Source organism: Anolis carolinensis, chromosome 1 (assembly GCF_035594765.1).
Source record: "Anolis carolinensis isolate JA03-04 chromosome 1, rAnoCar3.1.pri, whole genome shotgun sequence".
Taxonomy (NCBI): Eukaryota; Metazoa; Chordata; class Lepidosauria; order Squamata; family Dactyloidae; genus Anolis; species Anolis carolinensis.
Window position 1 is genome coordinate 46,346,800 of NC_085841.1, and position 14,524 is coordinate 46,361,323.

At 37.0% G+C, this 14,524-nt stretch overlaps 2 protein-coding genes across 2 annotated transcripts in view; one reads left to right on the forward strand and one right to left on the reverse strand.

Annotated features, from left to right (window-relative positions):
• dnah8 (dynein axonemal heavy chain 8) overlaps positions 1–14,524 on the reverse strand; it is a 171,759-nt gene that overhangs the window by 118,506 nt on the left and 38,729 nt on the right. Inside the window, exons 20-28 of the mRNA XM_062973653.1 lie at positions 14,172–14,284; positions 12,200–12,306; positions 10,078–10,183; positions 7,623–7,806; positions 6,169–6,365; positions 4,910–5,036; positions 4,331–4,566; positions 4,143–4,247; positions 113–226 (exon numbers count right to left, since the gene is read on the reverse strand). Coding sequence (XP_062829723.1) covers positions 113–226; positions 4,143–4,247; positions 4,331–4,566; positions 4,910–5,036; positions 6,169–6,365; positions 7,623–7,806; positions 10,078–10,183; positions 12,200–12,306; positions 14,172–14,284 — 1,289 coding nt within the window. The remainder of the gene's footprint in view (positions 1–112; positions 227–4,142; positions 4,248–4,330; positions 4,567–4,909; positions 5,037–6,168; positions 6,366–7,622; positions 7,807–10,077; positions 10,184–12,199; positions 12,307–14,171; positions 14,285–14,524) is intronic.
• Positions 1–14,524, forward strand: part of btbd9 (BTB domain containing 9) — a 376,867-nt gene that overhangs the window by 78,658 nt on the left and 283,685 nt on the right. The window lies entirely within an intron of this gene.

A 14,524-nucleotide genomic window follows, 5' to 3' on the forward strand; every position in this document is an offset into this window, starting at 1 on the left:
TTCAAACCCACTTGTTTTTCCTTATCTTTGTTCTTTTCTTCAATGCAAGACACGATGAAATGAAATAGTTCATAATACATAGTGTTCTTTGGAAACTGTTCAAATAAATTACCATTTCATATGCTGTTTCAAAGCTTGACACATCTTCACGGAAAACCTCAACAGCCTCCAGCAGTTGACACTTAAACTTGGGCTGAACTTGAATGAGTTCATCTTGAACACTGGACTGAAATGGAAATATATATATTCAACAGTAGTAAAAATAAAGGACAATGATTATTGTACAAAAACCATTTTATCTATTCAAATGTTGATGAACATCTCCCTAGACAACCCAAAGGTTCTACATACAGCTATTGTCATTCTTTTCTTTTAAAAGCTACTTTTCAGAAGGATTCAGAAAAAACAGGCATGTGTGATCCATGAAAAAAAATGGTTCTAAACTTGCTTCTAAAGTAGGGCGCCCTGGCGCTTCGTTTCTGAAACTACTTCCGAAATTTGGCCCCAAAAAGTTTTGCAACTTACGAATATTCAGAATATTCTAAATTAATTCATTAATGGCGGACATGCATGCGCAGTGGCCAAAAACAGCACTGGGGGGAAAATTACAGGACTATCCTGGCCTCATTTTTTGAGCTGTCTTCTTCAAACTTGGTACAGTGGTAGAACACATTTAACACTGCTAGTTCACCAAAATTCAGAATGTTTCCCTTATCCTCTGATATTTGGTGAATTTTCGTAGCTTTTAAAATAAACTATTTTTTAATAATTGCAGAAATCTGTTCCTGGTTTGAAAGTCTTATTTCCTGTTTCATTGGTTTGTCTTTACTTTGAAAGTCATTGTTCTACTTCAGAAACTTTGTTTTTGTGGCTGAAACTTTGTTAAATTGGTGGACAGTGTCCCAGGAAACCATAATGTGCTCCATGTCCCTTGCGCAAAGACAAAGTTCAGGCAGTGTCATAAATTTTGCCATGTTTCTATGGCAGAACCAATTAGGAAATGACATTTATCACCCAGGAACAGAAATCATAGAACACCATCAAATCATTCCTGACAGACGGCCATCAGCCTCTGAATAAGGAAATCAGTTCATGGTTTGAAAATGCTATTTCTCATTTCATTGGCTTTTCTGGGGCTGAGAGTGTGTGACTTGCCCAAGTGGGTGGCTGAGTGGGGAATCAAGCCACAATCGGAGTCTAACACTCAAACCTCTCCCTCCCTCCCTCCCTCCCCCCCTCTCTCTCTCTAAACTTCTCATACCTTCCAAGAATTCACATACCATATGAAAGTTTGGTCAAGATGGTCAAGTGAGGACAAAAGGGGTTGAGAAATGTTAAGAGGAGAGAGGGCCTGGGACATCTGGGAATTGTAGTTTTAAAGCGGGAATAGTACTATTGGAGAAACGTCTGCTTCAGCCCAATGCTCCTCCATTTTTAAAGCTATTGGGATGAAATTTGACACAATTGAAGTAAATATTCACCACACTTTGCCTATCAAGTTTCATAATGTTTGATCCATCCATTTTTTGGGGGGAATTTTCAAACATTTTTTTAAAAGGCTACAAGAACGATGGTCCCGCCTCTTCCTCCCTCTTTCTTCCACCCTGATTGGCTTAGCCCAAGGCTTCTGGGATATGGAGTTTCGTCCAGGCAATGGCTTCTCGCTTTGCTTCCTCTTAGGTAAATGGGGAAAATTCAGAGGCTCTGTTCTCCTCCATTTTTAAAGCTATTGGGATGAAATTTGCCACAATTGAAGGAAATATTCACCACGCTTTGCCTATCAAGTTTCATAATGTTTGATCTATCCACTAATATTTTTGGGAATTTTCAAACAATATTTTTTTAAAAGGCTACAAGAACGATGGTCCCACCTCTTCCTCCCTCTTTCTTCCACCCTGATTGGCTTAGCCCAAGGCTTCTGGGATATGGAGTTTCGTCCAGGCAATGGCTTCTCGCTTTGCTTCCTCTTAGATAAATGGGGAAAATTCAGAGGCTCTGTTCTCCTCCATTTTTAAAGCTATTGGGATGAAATTTGCCACAATCGAAGCAAATATTCACCACGCTTTGCTTATCAAGTTTCATAATGTTTGATCCATCCACTAATTTTTTGGGGAATTTTCAAACAACATTTTTTTTTAAAGGCTACAAGAACGATGGCCCCGCCTCACCCTCCCTCTTCCTTCCGCCCTGATTGGCTGAGAGGCATGCCAGCATGGCTTCACCTCTAGTGGGGCTACAGCTACATCCGAAGACATATGAGACAGATGAAAAAAAGGTGCCTTTTGATTCAAATTCTTAATATTAGGAAGGTAGTGAGCAGATGTGTCAAAACCCGCTTCAAAAGTGCTTTAGATCCGAATTTGATATGAATTTAATGGGCATACGAAAAATTCGCCCAACCCTAACAAACAAAGAAAACAGGGGGGGAAAGTGACAAGGGGATAAACTATTTTGGATCTAGTTTTCACCAATTCACAAAAAGTGATCAATGATATGAAAATAGTGAAACCCTAGAAGAGAAATTCTTTACTGGAACTTGTTATAAAAAAGAAAGGAAATATTTGTTAATGTATATATTTGCTAACCTGTATTCTAGGTGTATGTTGATTTGCCAGATTGACTTACCTCTTTGGTGTGGGAGGAGTTATAGACATATGATTATACTGAGCATGTTCAGACTCAAGGCTCCATTTTGTCTTCATTGTGTATGAGTTTGGTTTTCAATGAAAGCAGATGTATGTTTTGCATTAGACCTCAGTGGAGGTGGATGCATGTTGCTGTTTGGACTTCAATATAGAAGTATGATTATGGACTTCAGTGAGTACAACTACATTAATATAGACTATATAATCAATGAACTATTGATTAAGAATGATACCCTGTGCACTCAACACACAGAGAAGCCATATCCTATCTATAACTGAATTTCAATAAGAAATGTGCCTGTATGGTGAATTAATACAAAATGTTTATGAGTAAATACGTTTTAAAAAAAAAAGACTTTTTAAAATCTCTGAGTGCATATTTTAAACCAAGAGGTTTCAAGGGAGTGTATATCTTTTGGAAAACTTAAACTGCAAAGAATCAACCTTCCTCTGCTAACCAAATATATTTTTGTAGTGGCATTTTGTAGTAGCTGGATTTGGGTCCAATCTATCTTCGTGTTCGCATCATCCCCTATGAACCGGCACGGACTCTTAGATCTGCTAGGGAGGTTCTCCTCTCAATCCTGCCTCCATCTCAAGTGTGGCTGGTGGAGATGAGGGAGAGGGCCTTCTCGGTGGTGGCCCCAGGGAACTTAGGCAAGCCCCACACTACAGCACTTTATGAAAGAGTTAAAAACATGGTTGTTTCAGAAGGCTTTCCACACTGTTTAAGATAATTGCCAACCTAATTGCCACTTATGTTAGCACCTTACATCATTTAAGGGAATATAGTTGAAATGCTGAATTTTTTGTATGAATCTTTTAATCATGGCTACAACCATATTTTACTCTCTCTATTTAATAGAGGTTGCTTTTATTACTTTTATATGTTGGTTTTATCTATTGTGTTATTAATTTTATACATTGTTGTATCGTATTTTATATGTCATGGCAACATTGTGTGTTATCTTCTAAGCTGCCCCAAGTTCCTATGAGAGATGGAGGTTAGGGTATAAATAAAAGATGATGATGATGATGATGATGATTATTTACTCTGGCCTATATCCCATGAGCTGATCCCAAATTAACTCTTTTATTTATTTATTTATTTATTTATTATTTACATTTATATGCCGCCACTCCCCTAGGGCTGGATTATATGAGTCTACACTGCCAGGTAATCTGGGATAAACAGATCTAGGATCAGATCCTGGGATATAGGCCAGGATAGATCTAGCTTAGGTCTTCCTTTTTCTTTCTTCTTTTGGCATGTTTAGCCTGCAGAAGAGAAGGCTGAGAGGAGACATGATAGCCATCCAGGGCTATTGGATCTACAGTCATAGAAAATAATCCACAAAAGTATACATTTTAGCTTTGAAGACCCATATCCAACGTAGCAATACTCTTGGAATCTAAAAATTTTATTTTATACACTCTTAAGCATGTAATAATGAATAATCCTAACTAAATATTAAGAGCATACATTTATATACTTACTGCTTTACTCTGCAATTTGTTAAAAGAGTATCGTAATGTATCAACACCTTCTGATTCCTCCTTTGTCACCTCAATTTCAAATCTGTTCAAAATTGTATAGGCTTCCTAAATAAGAGGAGAGTATCACATAACTGATATTGTCAAAACACAGTAGATACTACTGGAATCCTATTTCCAAAACAACTTACTTCAATCGGTCCCATAGTCATATCCATTTCTATTTCCTTGTCACGTATATGAGACAAAGCTTCCATAGCAAATCTGACATCATCTAAATCTCGAATTGGTCGAGATAATTTTTTCAAATATTCTGTTATAAATGTTATAATGTCTTGCATTTTCTTCTTATATTCTTCATTTAAGTAGCGACAAAGTAACATTTTCCAGGCTTTGGCTTCAATAGAGAGTGCCAATTTCATTGGCCCTGTTAACACATTATGGCATTTAAGTTGTAATACATGTGAAAAGCAATTGCTTTTGTAAATCACATATTCAAAGGAAGTGCACAAATAACTAAAGTAGAATCAGGAAAATTGTGAGCTATAAATGAGTTTCATATTTAGACTTGGGTGTCATCCATAAGATTACCCATTACAAACATGCAAAATACATGCAGTCCAAAATCAGATAAAACCCCAGAATCTGAATTACATATTGTCCCATGCATTCTAAATAAGGAGCACACAACATGTACTAATCTTGACCACTAAAAGGGCATTTTTAGGTCAATATAAATTTTATTACCCTATAGAAAACAAATTCCATACCTGTATTTAATTCAATTGGGCCTACCGAAATTGTAGGCTTTAAATCTTCTATCTCTTGTTCAAAGGTAGCATAATGAAGAATTTCTCCCCTGATCTCAGTCAAAGAGGGATTGCTAGCTAAAAATTGCTAAGAATGATTAAAAGTAGATTTGAAGATGTATTATTTTATGTTTTTAAAAATCATCATCAATATTTCAATAGTTATAAATGATAAAATGAATCAGATGCAAACAATTTCAAAAAGACTTGCTTGTGCTGTGTTTTGGTCACTTGTATTGTTCTTCCTCTTTAGTTTCTCCCATTTATTCACTACCAGACCAACACTGAGGTCAACTCAGCTCATAACACCATAGCTTGCAACACAAATCCTTTTCAAGTGCAAAAAGGATGCAATACTTTGCCTGCTGTTCACAACTAAGCATTGGTAGGAGGGAGTATGCACACTGCCAGTGTGAGTTAGACATAGATATAAGAGGGGTCCCATCTTGTCATATTTAGGGGAATTAGGTGGGATAAAGCATCTGTCTTGAAGCTACATTTCATAGAATGTTGCTACTAAAAATTAAAAGGTTTGGTTTTCCTTCAGTGCACAGAAATAATATTGTGCACTATTATCGAATTGGGAGGAGGCCAAGAAATGTGGGGCAATTTAAAGGGAAGACTCAACACTATCAAAATGAAGATGGGGTTAAAAAGGAAAGCATCATTATTGACTGCTTTATGAACAACTCCCATCAATTGCATCCACAGTGCTTCCTTTGTTAGTCTACACTGGTGAAGATGGTGATGGAACAACCTTTAAGGTGGGAAACTGCAACCCAAGTCCTTATGACAAGACAATACTGTACTAAAATACGATGGTGTAGCAGAAACTTTGTTCGTACACCCACTAATAAATTTGAGAATTATTACTGTCCATTTCCCAAAACAGGAAAAAAAAACCCTCAGAAAAACAACTAGTGGAGAATCAATTTAGTTGCACAGACCTCAAATAATATAATGACGGGCCTGCATTTGCTCAGGACAGTTATGGATCACATAGATGATTCTGATGCATTTTCTCATTTAAACTGAGCCAACAATCATATTCTAGAAAGCTACATTTCATAGAACTTTGCTACTAAAAACTAAAAGGTTTGGTTTTCCTTCAGTGCACAGAAATAATACTGAAAGATATCATGAACCAAAAGGTACCACAGCTCAAGCTGGGCAAACAGATATATTACTCAAATTAATGCAATGCCCAGAATTTAATTTACCTGAACTTTGGCATCCCTATCTTCGATCCACAGAGCTTTATATTTTTGAAAGTCTTGCAATGCTTCACCAGCAGCTTTCCGTACTGAGTTTACACATGAGGACAGAACCACAACTAATTTGGAAATATCCTTGTGTTCTGCAACACCTGGATAAAAGTTTCTTAACTTTCTTATGGGATATATCTCCTCAGGTGGTTCTGCAAAACAAATGTAGTTCTCAACATAGATTCTATGCTTTCTTTTTACATTCCCAGTCAATATATCAAGAGAAAACAAAAACATAATAAAAAACTATACTGTTAAAATTTGTTATGTCTTTCAGAGATCAAAACACAGAAGGACATTTCAATGGGATTGAACTAATTTTATTGCTAACCCTTTTTGGGGGCTCTGTACTGTCTAATTCCCTTTATGTCATATTATGTCATATTATATATTTTCCAGAAACAAAAACTGCAACCCTAGATATCTTATTAGCATTGGTCAGGATTCATGTATTTATTTGGAATATTTATCTCCTGCCTACCAACCAAAATTCTTAATGGGAAAACATTTTCCCCCAGAGAGATTAAATAGTGCAGCCCAAACATGTATAGATACTTTTAGTGCTACTCTTTTATAGGTTTTAACATGTGCAGTAATTATTGAGTATATCAATAATCAAGTATATAGACTTATTACAGATACATTCCTTGCAATCCTTTGGTGTCCACTATTTTATGATCCCCACCTATTTATTTAAGTTTAAAATAAACTTCCATCTATATTTTCTAACATGGCTGGTATAAGCATTATAACAGCACTAAACGATTTTTAAAACATGACTCTAGTCATTGTCATTAAGCAACTTGTGAAAATAATTGAGTGAAGAGAATCCTTCTGATACTGTACACTCAGTCCTTGATCTTTGACAGTATTATGGAAGATCCTGTTCTATAAGAGTATAGTGCAAAACCTAATATTGTAACATTAAGTATTATTGTGCTCATTTGCAGTGAGTTAGAATAAGCATTTTTGCTCTTAAGAAGCCATTCACAATAGTGTTACTATTCCAGTGATGCTACCCATGGCAACTGTATGGATAAAACACACAGAAATGTAAACATAGACAAACTGAACTAAACTCTCGAGTATCTGAAATCAAATCTGCTTGTAGTTTATAGCTGAAGAGCAGCAACTGAATGATGCTAAAAGCTATTCTTGCTTCATGACTATTTGGCTATAGTCATCTTTGTTTGCATACTAAAGATACTAAAACCCCGTGAATATTTTGATAAATATAGAATTGGGCTAAATTTCTGCAATAACTTTTCTAAGATCAAGCTCTACTGAACACTGATATATGATTCTTAGTAAACATTCAACTGCATGAACTGTAGTTTCAATGAACAGCTCTGAAATTTTAGATGCAATAGATGTTTTATAAAGAGAAATAGATCAAGTAATAGTCTCACTTTCTTCTTTTTTGCCTGCTTTTGCTAATGTGCTCGGTGCTGGACCAAGGGTCCCCTCCAATTGGGTAGAGGATTTCATCAAGTGCTGCTGTCCCCAGTGGGCCACTCCACGGCTCACATCCAGCGTCAACTGAATCATCCGATTGATAGCTTGCTGGATATCATCCAAGCTGGGAACCATCACCTATGTAAAATACAATTTTATTAAATTATTATTATGTTCATTATGTTTATTTTTGCCCTCCTTTTTCTCTCTGCAAAGGAGACTCAAAGTGTTGTTATTTGCGGTATAAACCTCACAACCTCCGAGGATGCCTGCCATAGATGTGGGCAAATACTTTTGGAACATGGCCATACAGCCTGGAAAACACACAACAACCCTGTGACCCTGGCCATGAAAGCCTTTGACAAGACTCAAAGTGGCTTATATTAAAAGCATTTCAATACAATTAAAATCCAAAAATATACAACCATTAAAACAGATTTAAATATCAATGGTATTAATTAAAAATTAAAATGGTTAAAAATTCTTAAAACTAATTAAAATGTATTAAAAACATATTCAAAGTATTATTGCTATTGTCACATTGCAACTCTCTGATACGAAGAGTTAGTTTCACTGGGCAAGCTTTAGCTCACTTCTGCAAATATATGTCTCCCTCTGCTCTCTTTTGGCTGCCAGGCAAAACTTCCTTATTTGGCTTTTAACCTGTCAGAATAGTGCAATGCATCTTAGTATTTTTAAATATGTAATATGTGATACATTTTAAATGTTACAAATTAAGGTTTTAAGAAGATAATTGATCATGCTTTTTAAACTTTTGCTTACACATTGTTTTAGTTATTTTAACATGCAGCATAAGCCATCTGAGCATCATATGGAAGAAAAGTGGGGCGAAAAATAAAATATAAAAACAAGCTCACACAAGTGGTGTACTCATGTGAACTTTCAAACATTCAGGTGAGATTTTAGCTCTTCGTGAAGTAGACAATAAAATCTGTTTGACACAGCAAAAGGAACCTCCTGGATCAGGGCTGTAAGAAGTATACAAGCTTTCCATGAATCTCTACACTCTTTTGAACAATTTCTATACTGGGGACCAAACAAATAAGCATTGCATGCAAAAAGGGTGAAAAGAAACCTTGCATGCTGACTGAGCATGGAATGTGACATTTTAAAAGTTATCCATTCTGTTTCTTGTTTCAGTATGTTTGCCATTACATGTTACAGCACTTGAAAAGTTAAGTAATATAAGACTCATTTTTCTTTCTTTCTTTCTTTGGACACATCTTTAGAATAAAGAGAGAATGCCATAAAATGTTTAACATTCTGTTAAAAATACTTTTAAAACTGGTATGTTAGAAACATTAGTCATCAATAAAATTTCATTTTCACTTATTACATTGCTTTAGATAGGCAACTTTGTTACGCATTACTTACCCACCCCTAGTGATTTTTGCAAGGTATATTACCTTTACCTAATAGCTTAAGGGAGACCCCGGTGGGGCAGCAGGTTAAACCGCTGAGCTGCTGAACTTGCTGACCGAAAGCCCCAGCTTCTGCCAACCAAGCAGTTTAAAAAAATTCAAATGTGAGTAGATCAACAAGTATTGCTCTGACAGGAAGGTAACAATATGCCATGCAGTCATGCCGGCCACATGACCTTGGAGGTGCCTATGGACAACAGTGGCTTTTCTGCTTAGAAATGGAGATGAGCACCACCACCAGAGTTGGACACAACTAGATTTAATTTCAGGGGAAAACATTTACCTTTAATAGCTTAAGAGCTGTGGACCTAAACACTTTTCCAGACCTTTTTTGCATCCGATTCAGGGATGTTCAATACCCCAATTTTTTCTTCTTCTCCCTTATTTCCTCTAATATTATGCTGTAATTGTTACTTTCCCCATTCTTACAGGCTGCATCTAGTATGAAGGAAGTTGTAAATCTGTAAACATTATGTGTTCTTTTTTATTTCCAATATACCTGGACAATACAAGGCATGACATCTATATCTGTTGAAATGTCCAGTTCTTCTTGAATGTTCACCATCTTTGTGATACAAAGAACTGGCTGCCGAGAGAGATGTTAAACAGCTCAGAAGCAGTATGAAGACAACCCAGTTTTGCAAGCTGAGCCTTTATAGGGAAGAATTTATGTCACAGTATACATGTAACTGACATTTCTATTTTGCATTGACACATTTAGCACCCCATTCTTCAAATGCTTATCCTTTCTCTATTTCATTTTATCAGACCAGCTTTCCAGCACACTTTCTTGTTCAATATTTAATGTATCCAGCCAGTCTCTCCTGTAGTTTTTTTTTCTCATAATCTTCAGATTTAGTACACACGCTGTATGTAGTAAATGCTGAGAACTACTCCATAAATGAAAATATTCAAAAGAAATTCTGAGATGACAACTAACATCTTCTTGGTGGTATAAATTGCTTACCACATGTGGAATAGCTAAATGCACTTCAGCTTTGAGAAGTGAAATAATTTCTTCAGGTTTTGTAGCTGTCTGAGGCAAATAAGATGGTCGTCCAAATGAACTGGAGCTGAAAAAAGACATTGTGTGTTATTAATGCTGTGTATTAACTTTCAGTCCATGGTCTGGGTAGACAGCACACAGAGGAAATTGTACTCCAGCCTGAGCTGATTCTCAGTCAAGAAGGAAGGACATCACACTGGAATCCCCCTTAGTCTGAAGAAACATGGAAGTGCCTCTAGAGGAGGGGTGGTCCAATCTTTTGGCTTCCCTTGATCACATTGGAGGAAGAAGAATTGTCACAGCCTGCACATAAAATAAACTAACAATAGGTGGTGAGCAAAAAGAAAAGCCCATGCATAACTTTTGTGATATCTGCCATCATAGATAAGCAAAGGAATTCTTGCATAATGATCCTAATTATGTGCCATTCCATTCAAAGGGTCTTTAAAATAATTGAACAGCTCTTCTGGCTGAAGTGTTTGCAAGTGTAATGCAAATAATAGATAATACTCTGATTATCCAATTCCATTCCATTGCCATTTACAAAGTTTGTGCTCAAGAATGGCGCAAAAAAAATCACCAAATATATCTCATAATGTTTTTAATATGTTAATGATTTTGTGTTGGATCACATTCATAGCAGTTACAGGTCATGGTTTGGACAAGCCTGCTCTATAAGAAGAGTCATCTTCTTCTGAAGGGGCAGTTTGAACCTCCTAGTCTTTGATGGATAGCAAACCCATCAAAGATAGAATTTTAGATGAGAAGGGATTAAACTGCCTTTACAGTCCTGACAAATTCCCTTGCTCCTCATCAATAACTCCTGACAACTCCATGGTATCAGATGAGGCTCTCACATCATGTCATCCTTAGAATAATGTATTGGGGGCAGCGAGTTTTTGATTGTTTTCCTCTGTAGAGCATCTAAGGTAGCAATGACATCCATGCACTGTGGTAGGGGGAAGTGCAAATGTAAAGATTGATGCTGGGGAGCACTTTTGATGATGTGACTGGTTAGGTACCATCAAATTACCAACTTCCATACAAGAAACCTGATGGAGCCAATCAAACTGATCTTCCAAAGAAACAAATTGGTAAAATCAGAGCCCCCAAACAGGATTTTTGAGATTAAAATGGCAACCATTGGGGGGATGGAATGTAATCTACATCACATGATGCATGTATCTGTTTCTAATAGCAATTATGTGCAGCCTTGGTTTTGATACCAAAAATATCCTTCCTCACAGACACCTTTCTAAGCAGACGAAATAGTGGACATGCCAATTATTGGACTTAGCCACATCCAGGTTAGAGGCAAAGCTGATATATTATCTAAGGCAGAATCAGGTGCCTTTCACTACTTCCTGCCGGTGAGGGAACAAGAAGAGCACTTCCAAATCAATGACCTCTGCCTCAGCACCCAACTCCAGAGGAGGCAGCCATGGTAATAGGACAAACAGAGGAGGAAAGCTGTTTCTCACAGGATAGCTCCTGCAAGAGACAATCAGGCTTAGAGAGGAGCTTGGTATTATGAGAACTATCATGTTTTCCCAGGGATACCAAAAATTTTCCCATCATGAATGGGATATCCTTCAAAACCCTGATTTAAGGAGAAGGGAATATGGAAATAGTAAGTGTAGCTATTTAAAGTAGCAAGGTAAAATTGAAGCAGGAAGAGAAAAAGCAAATCAAATTATAAAAGTTGTGTTACAGAAGAAATTTTCTTAAGAAAGGGAAGGGAGGCAGGGCCTAAAGTTTTTGTTTATTTTTGAAGAGAAAGAGAAGACAAAATATTTAGCCAATAACATAACAGAAAGAAAAAAGGAATTATCAGAGAAGTGTCCATAGGAGATGCAATGGCAAGGAAACAAATTAAGTGGAGGAGCTAGAAACTAGCAAAAGTTTTAGTTAAGATAGTGCTATTTCTTGCCTTCCCGGGGCAGCAGAAGGAGTTAATCCATTCTTGGTTGTCTCCTTCACCACTGGAAAACAATGATTAATATACCTCATTGAGATTTAGGAATTTGAGTTATCAATCAGTATTGAGTTTTCTTCATCGTGTAGAATCGTTTTTTCCACATACCTTGAAACAAATACTCTTTTCTTAAGCGCATCCAAAGACAAGCGAGTGGCTTTCTGCAAACTATCCAACAACTGGTGACTAAAATATGCAACCACCTCCTTGCATTCCTGAAGTTAAGAGAAATAATTATTTGGATGTCTGCCTAATATACACTTTGTCAGAGTCATTTAATGGCTGATACTGCACATGAAAATAGTCAACACTAGATCCCTTCTCTTTATTTAGTCATATCCAATATATATTGAAAATTTCCTGTTTTTGACTGAATGAATCACAGAAAGATTATATAGCAAGCAAGACAAAATTGAGACTGTACTGAGAACCTTTGAATATCTAGTGAAGGTTACACTCTTAAATAGTAGGGTTGTGCATGGATTCATTTTAACAATCTGTGGCTGGTTCGGCTGATTTGGCTTATTTGGACAACTGTAACAGTAAGGGCTCTGCCACCATCTTTTTTCACCTGAAACAGACAACTTCTGCAAGGTGCTGTCCCAGCTCTTCCATTTGCTGGAGATCACTGGCAGAAGGGATATTGGACACATCATCCCTCACTATTCTCTTGCCAGAGCCACAGAATTCAATCCCTCCGTGCAACTAACTGGATTTTATAGTGGTTTGGGGGGTTGGATCTGGAGATAGATCATAGCAACATCATAGGCTCAATAGCAATGCATCTTCTCAGCCAATGCCCAAATTTTAAAAAGAAGAAAAATAGTTACTATGAGGCATCTCAAATAAAGTAGACCAAGTGAATCAATTGTTGTCTAGTGAATTAAACCATAGCAAAATCCACAGTCTCTACTCTAGTCACAACTTAAAAGCGGATATAGGGTATTATTAAGGCAGGAATGAAGGGGTAGGAGGAAATGGCCATATAAGGAGGTACGAGCAGGCCAGGTACACAGCCGATGGGTTATCACATGATTTCCCCGAAATCATGTGTTTTGAGAGAAACGAAAGTAATGAAATGTAATACTGCACCACAAATATGCACCAATGGTTTGATATGTGGGCGGTCGTAAACCGAACCCATTGAATTGTATAAATAGACACTTGACCCTGTCGGCGGGGTTCTCTCTTTTCAGCACCTAGTTGTGCGTGGGATGAACCTCTGCAGCTGCATGAACTTTAGTAAACTGCTTTCTTTGGAAAAACTCCAGTTGTCTGTCTCCTACTTCCACTGCGTCCGCACAGACACATGAGAAGCCGAGAAAAGGGGAAGTCTGGCTTCCGCTACATTATCATTAATAATTATTAATACATTATTTATTTCTGCTACAACAGTTTAAGCATTTGTATCTGCCAGCACACAACCATCATAGAAAAAGGTCTAACTTGTATTTGCTATTTTTTTCTGTCCGTGTCAATGTGCTCCTAGGAAGTAGTATAACAATGAATCCATTGAAGTGAGCTAAAGAGATTTTGCTAAACTGGGAACTATGCAGCCCTGTGGGTGCAGAAGAATTCCTAGAATTCCTCACCATGAGATATACCCGCTAGGCCTAGAAGCTGCAGTGTAAGAGCATTACGAGGGCTGCACGATTTGTATGCCTAGTCTAACTGGATGTAACAATATCGTATGGCTGTTTTAGAATATATGAAATAGATTCAAAACATAGTTAGGGTCATTTCATGAGATCAGGTGCTGAGTGGGGTTTTGAGTTCTTTCGTTCCATCCAGGTTTTCCCTTGGCTAATAGCCAAGGTTAGAAGTAAGCTCTATCAGGAAAACAAATGAATGAGAAGGAGTTCTTCTGGAAAAGAAAGCCATTTCCCACTTGCCATCATTCAGTTTAAAATCACTTACTTCATAAAAATAACTTCATTGTATAAAACATATCACTGAAAGCCTAAATGGCTTTTGAGAACTACCTGTACAATTTGTGCAGGATTTTCAAATGTTTTTTTTATAGATCTGAATGATTAGACTGCTGAAATGTATATACTCATATTCCTTTGATATTAAATACCTTTTTAAACTCATCCTCCTTCTCACTGTCCTCAGTTTCCTCACTAAGGATTACAGAAGACCCAGAAGTCGGACTCTGAGCCTCTGATGAGCCTCCAAATGCAACATGTTTCCCTTCTGCCAGAAACAAAATAGAAGACATTTTATTAAACAATTAGCCTGTGGCAATGTCTTACATAGGTAGAGGAAGAACAGGAAATAGTAATTGTACTGATCCGTGTCTTCGCCTGCTATTTAGGCATTCAATGTAACACAACGCAAGTAAGCTTTGTCTATGGAACCAGCATATCATATAATAGAGATTTACAGGTCATATAGATTGAGCTTTTTCACATAATCTCTAACCCAAATGCC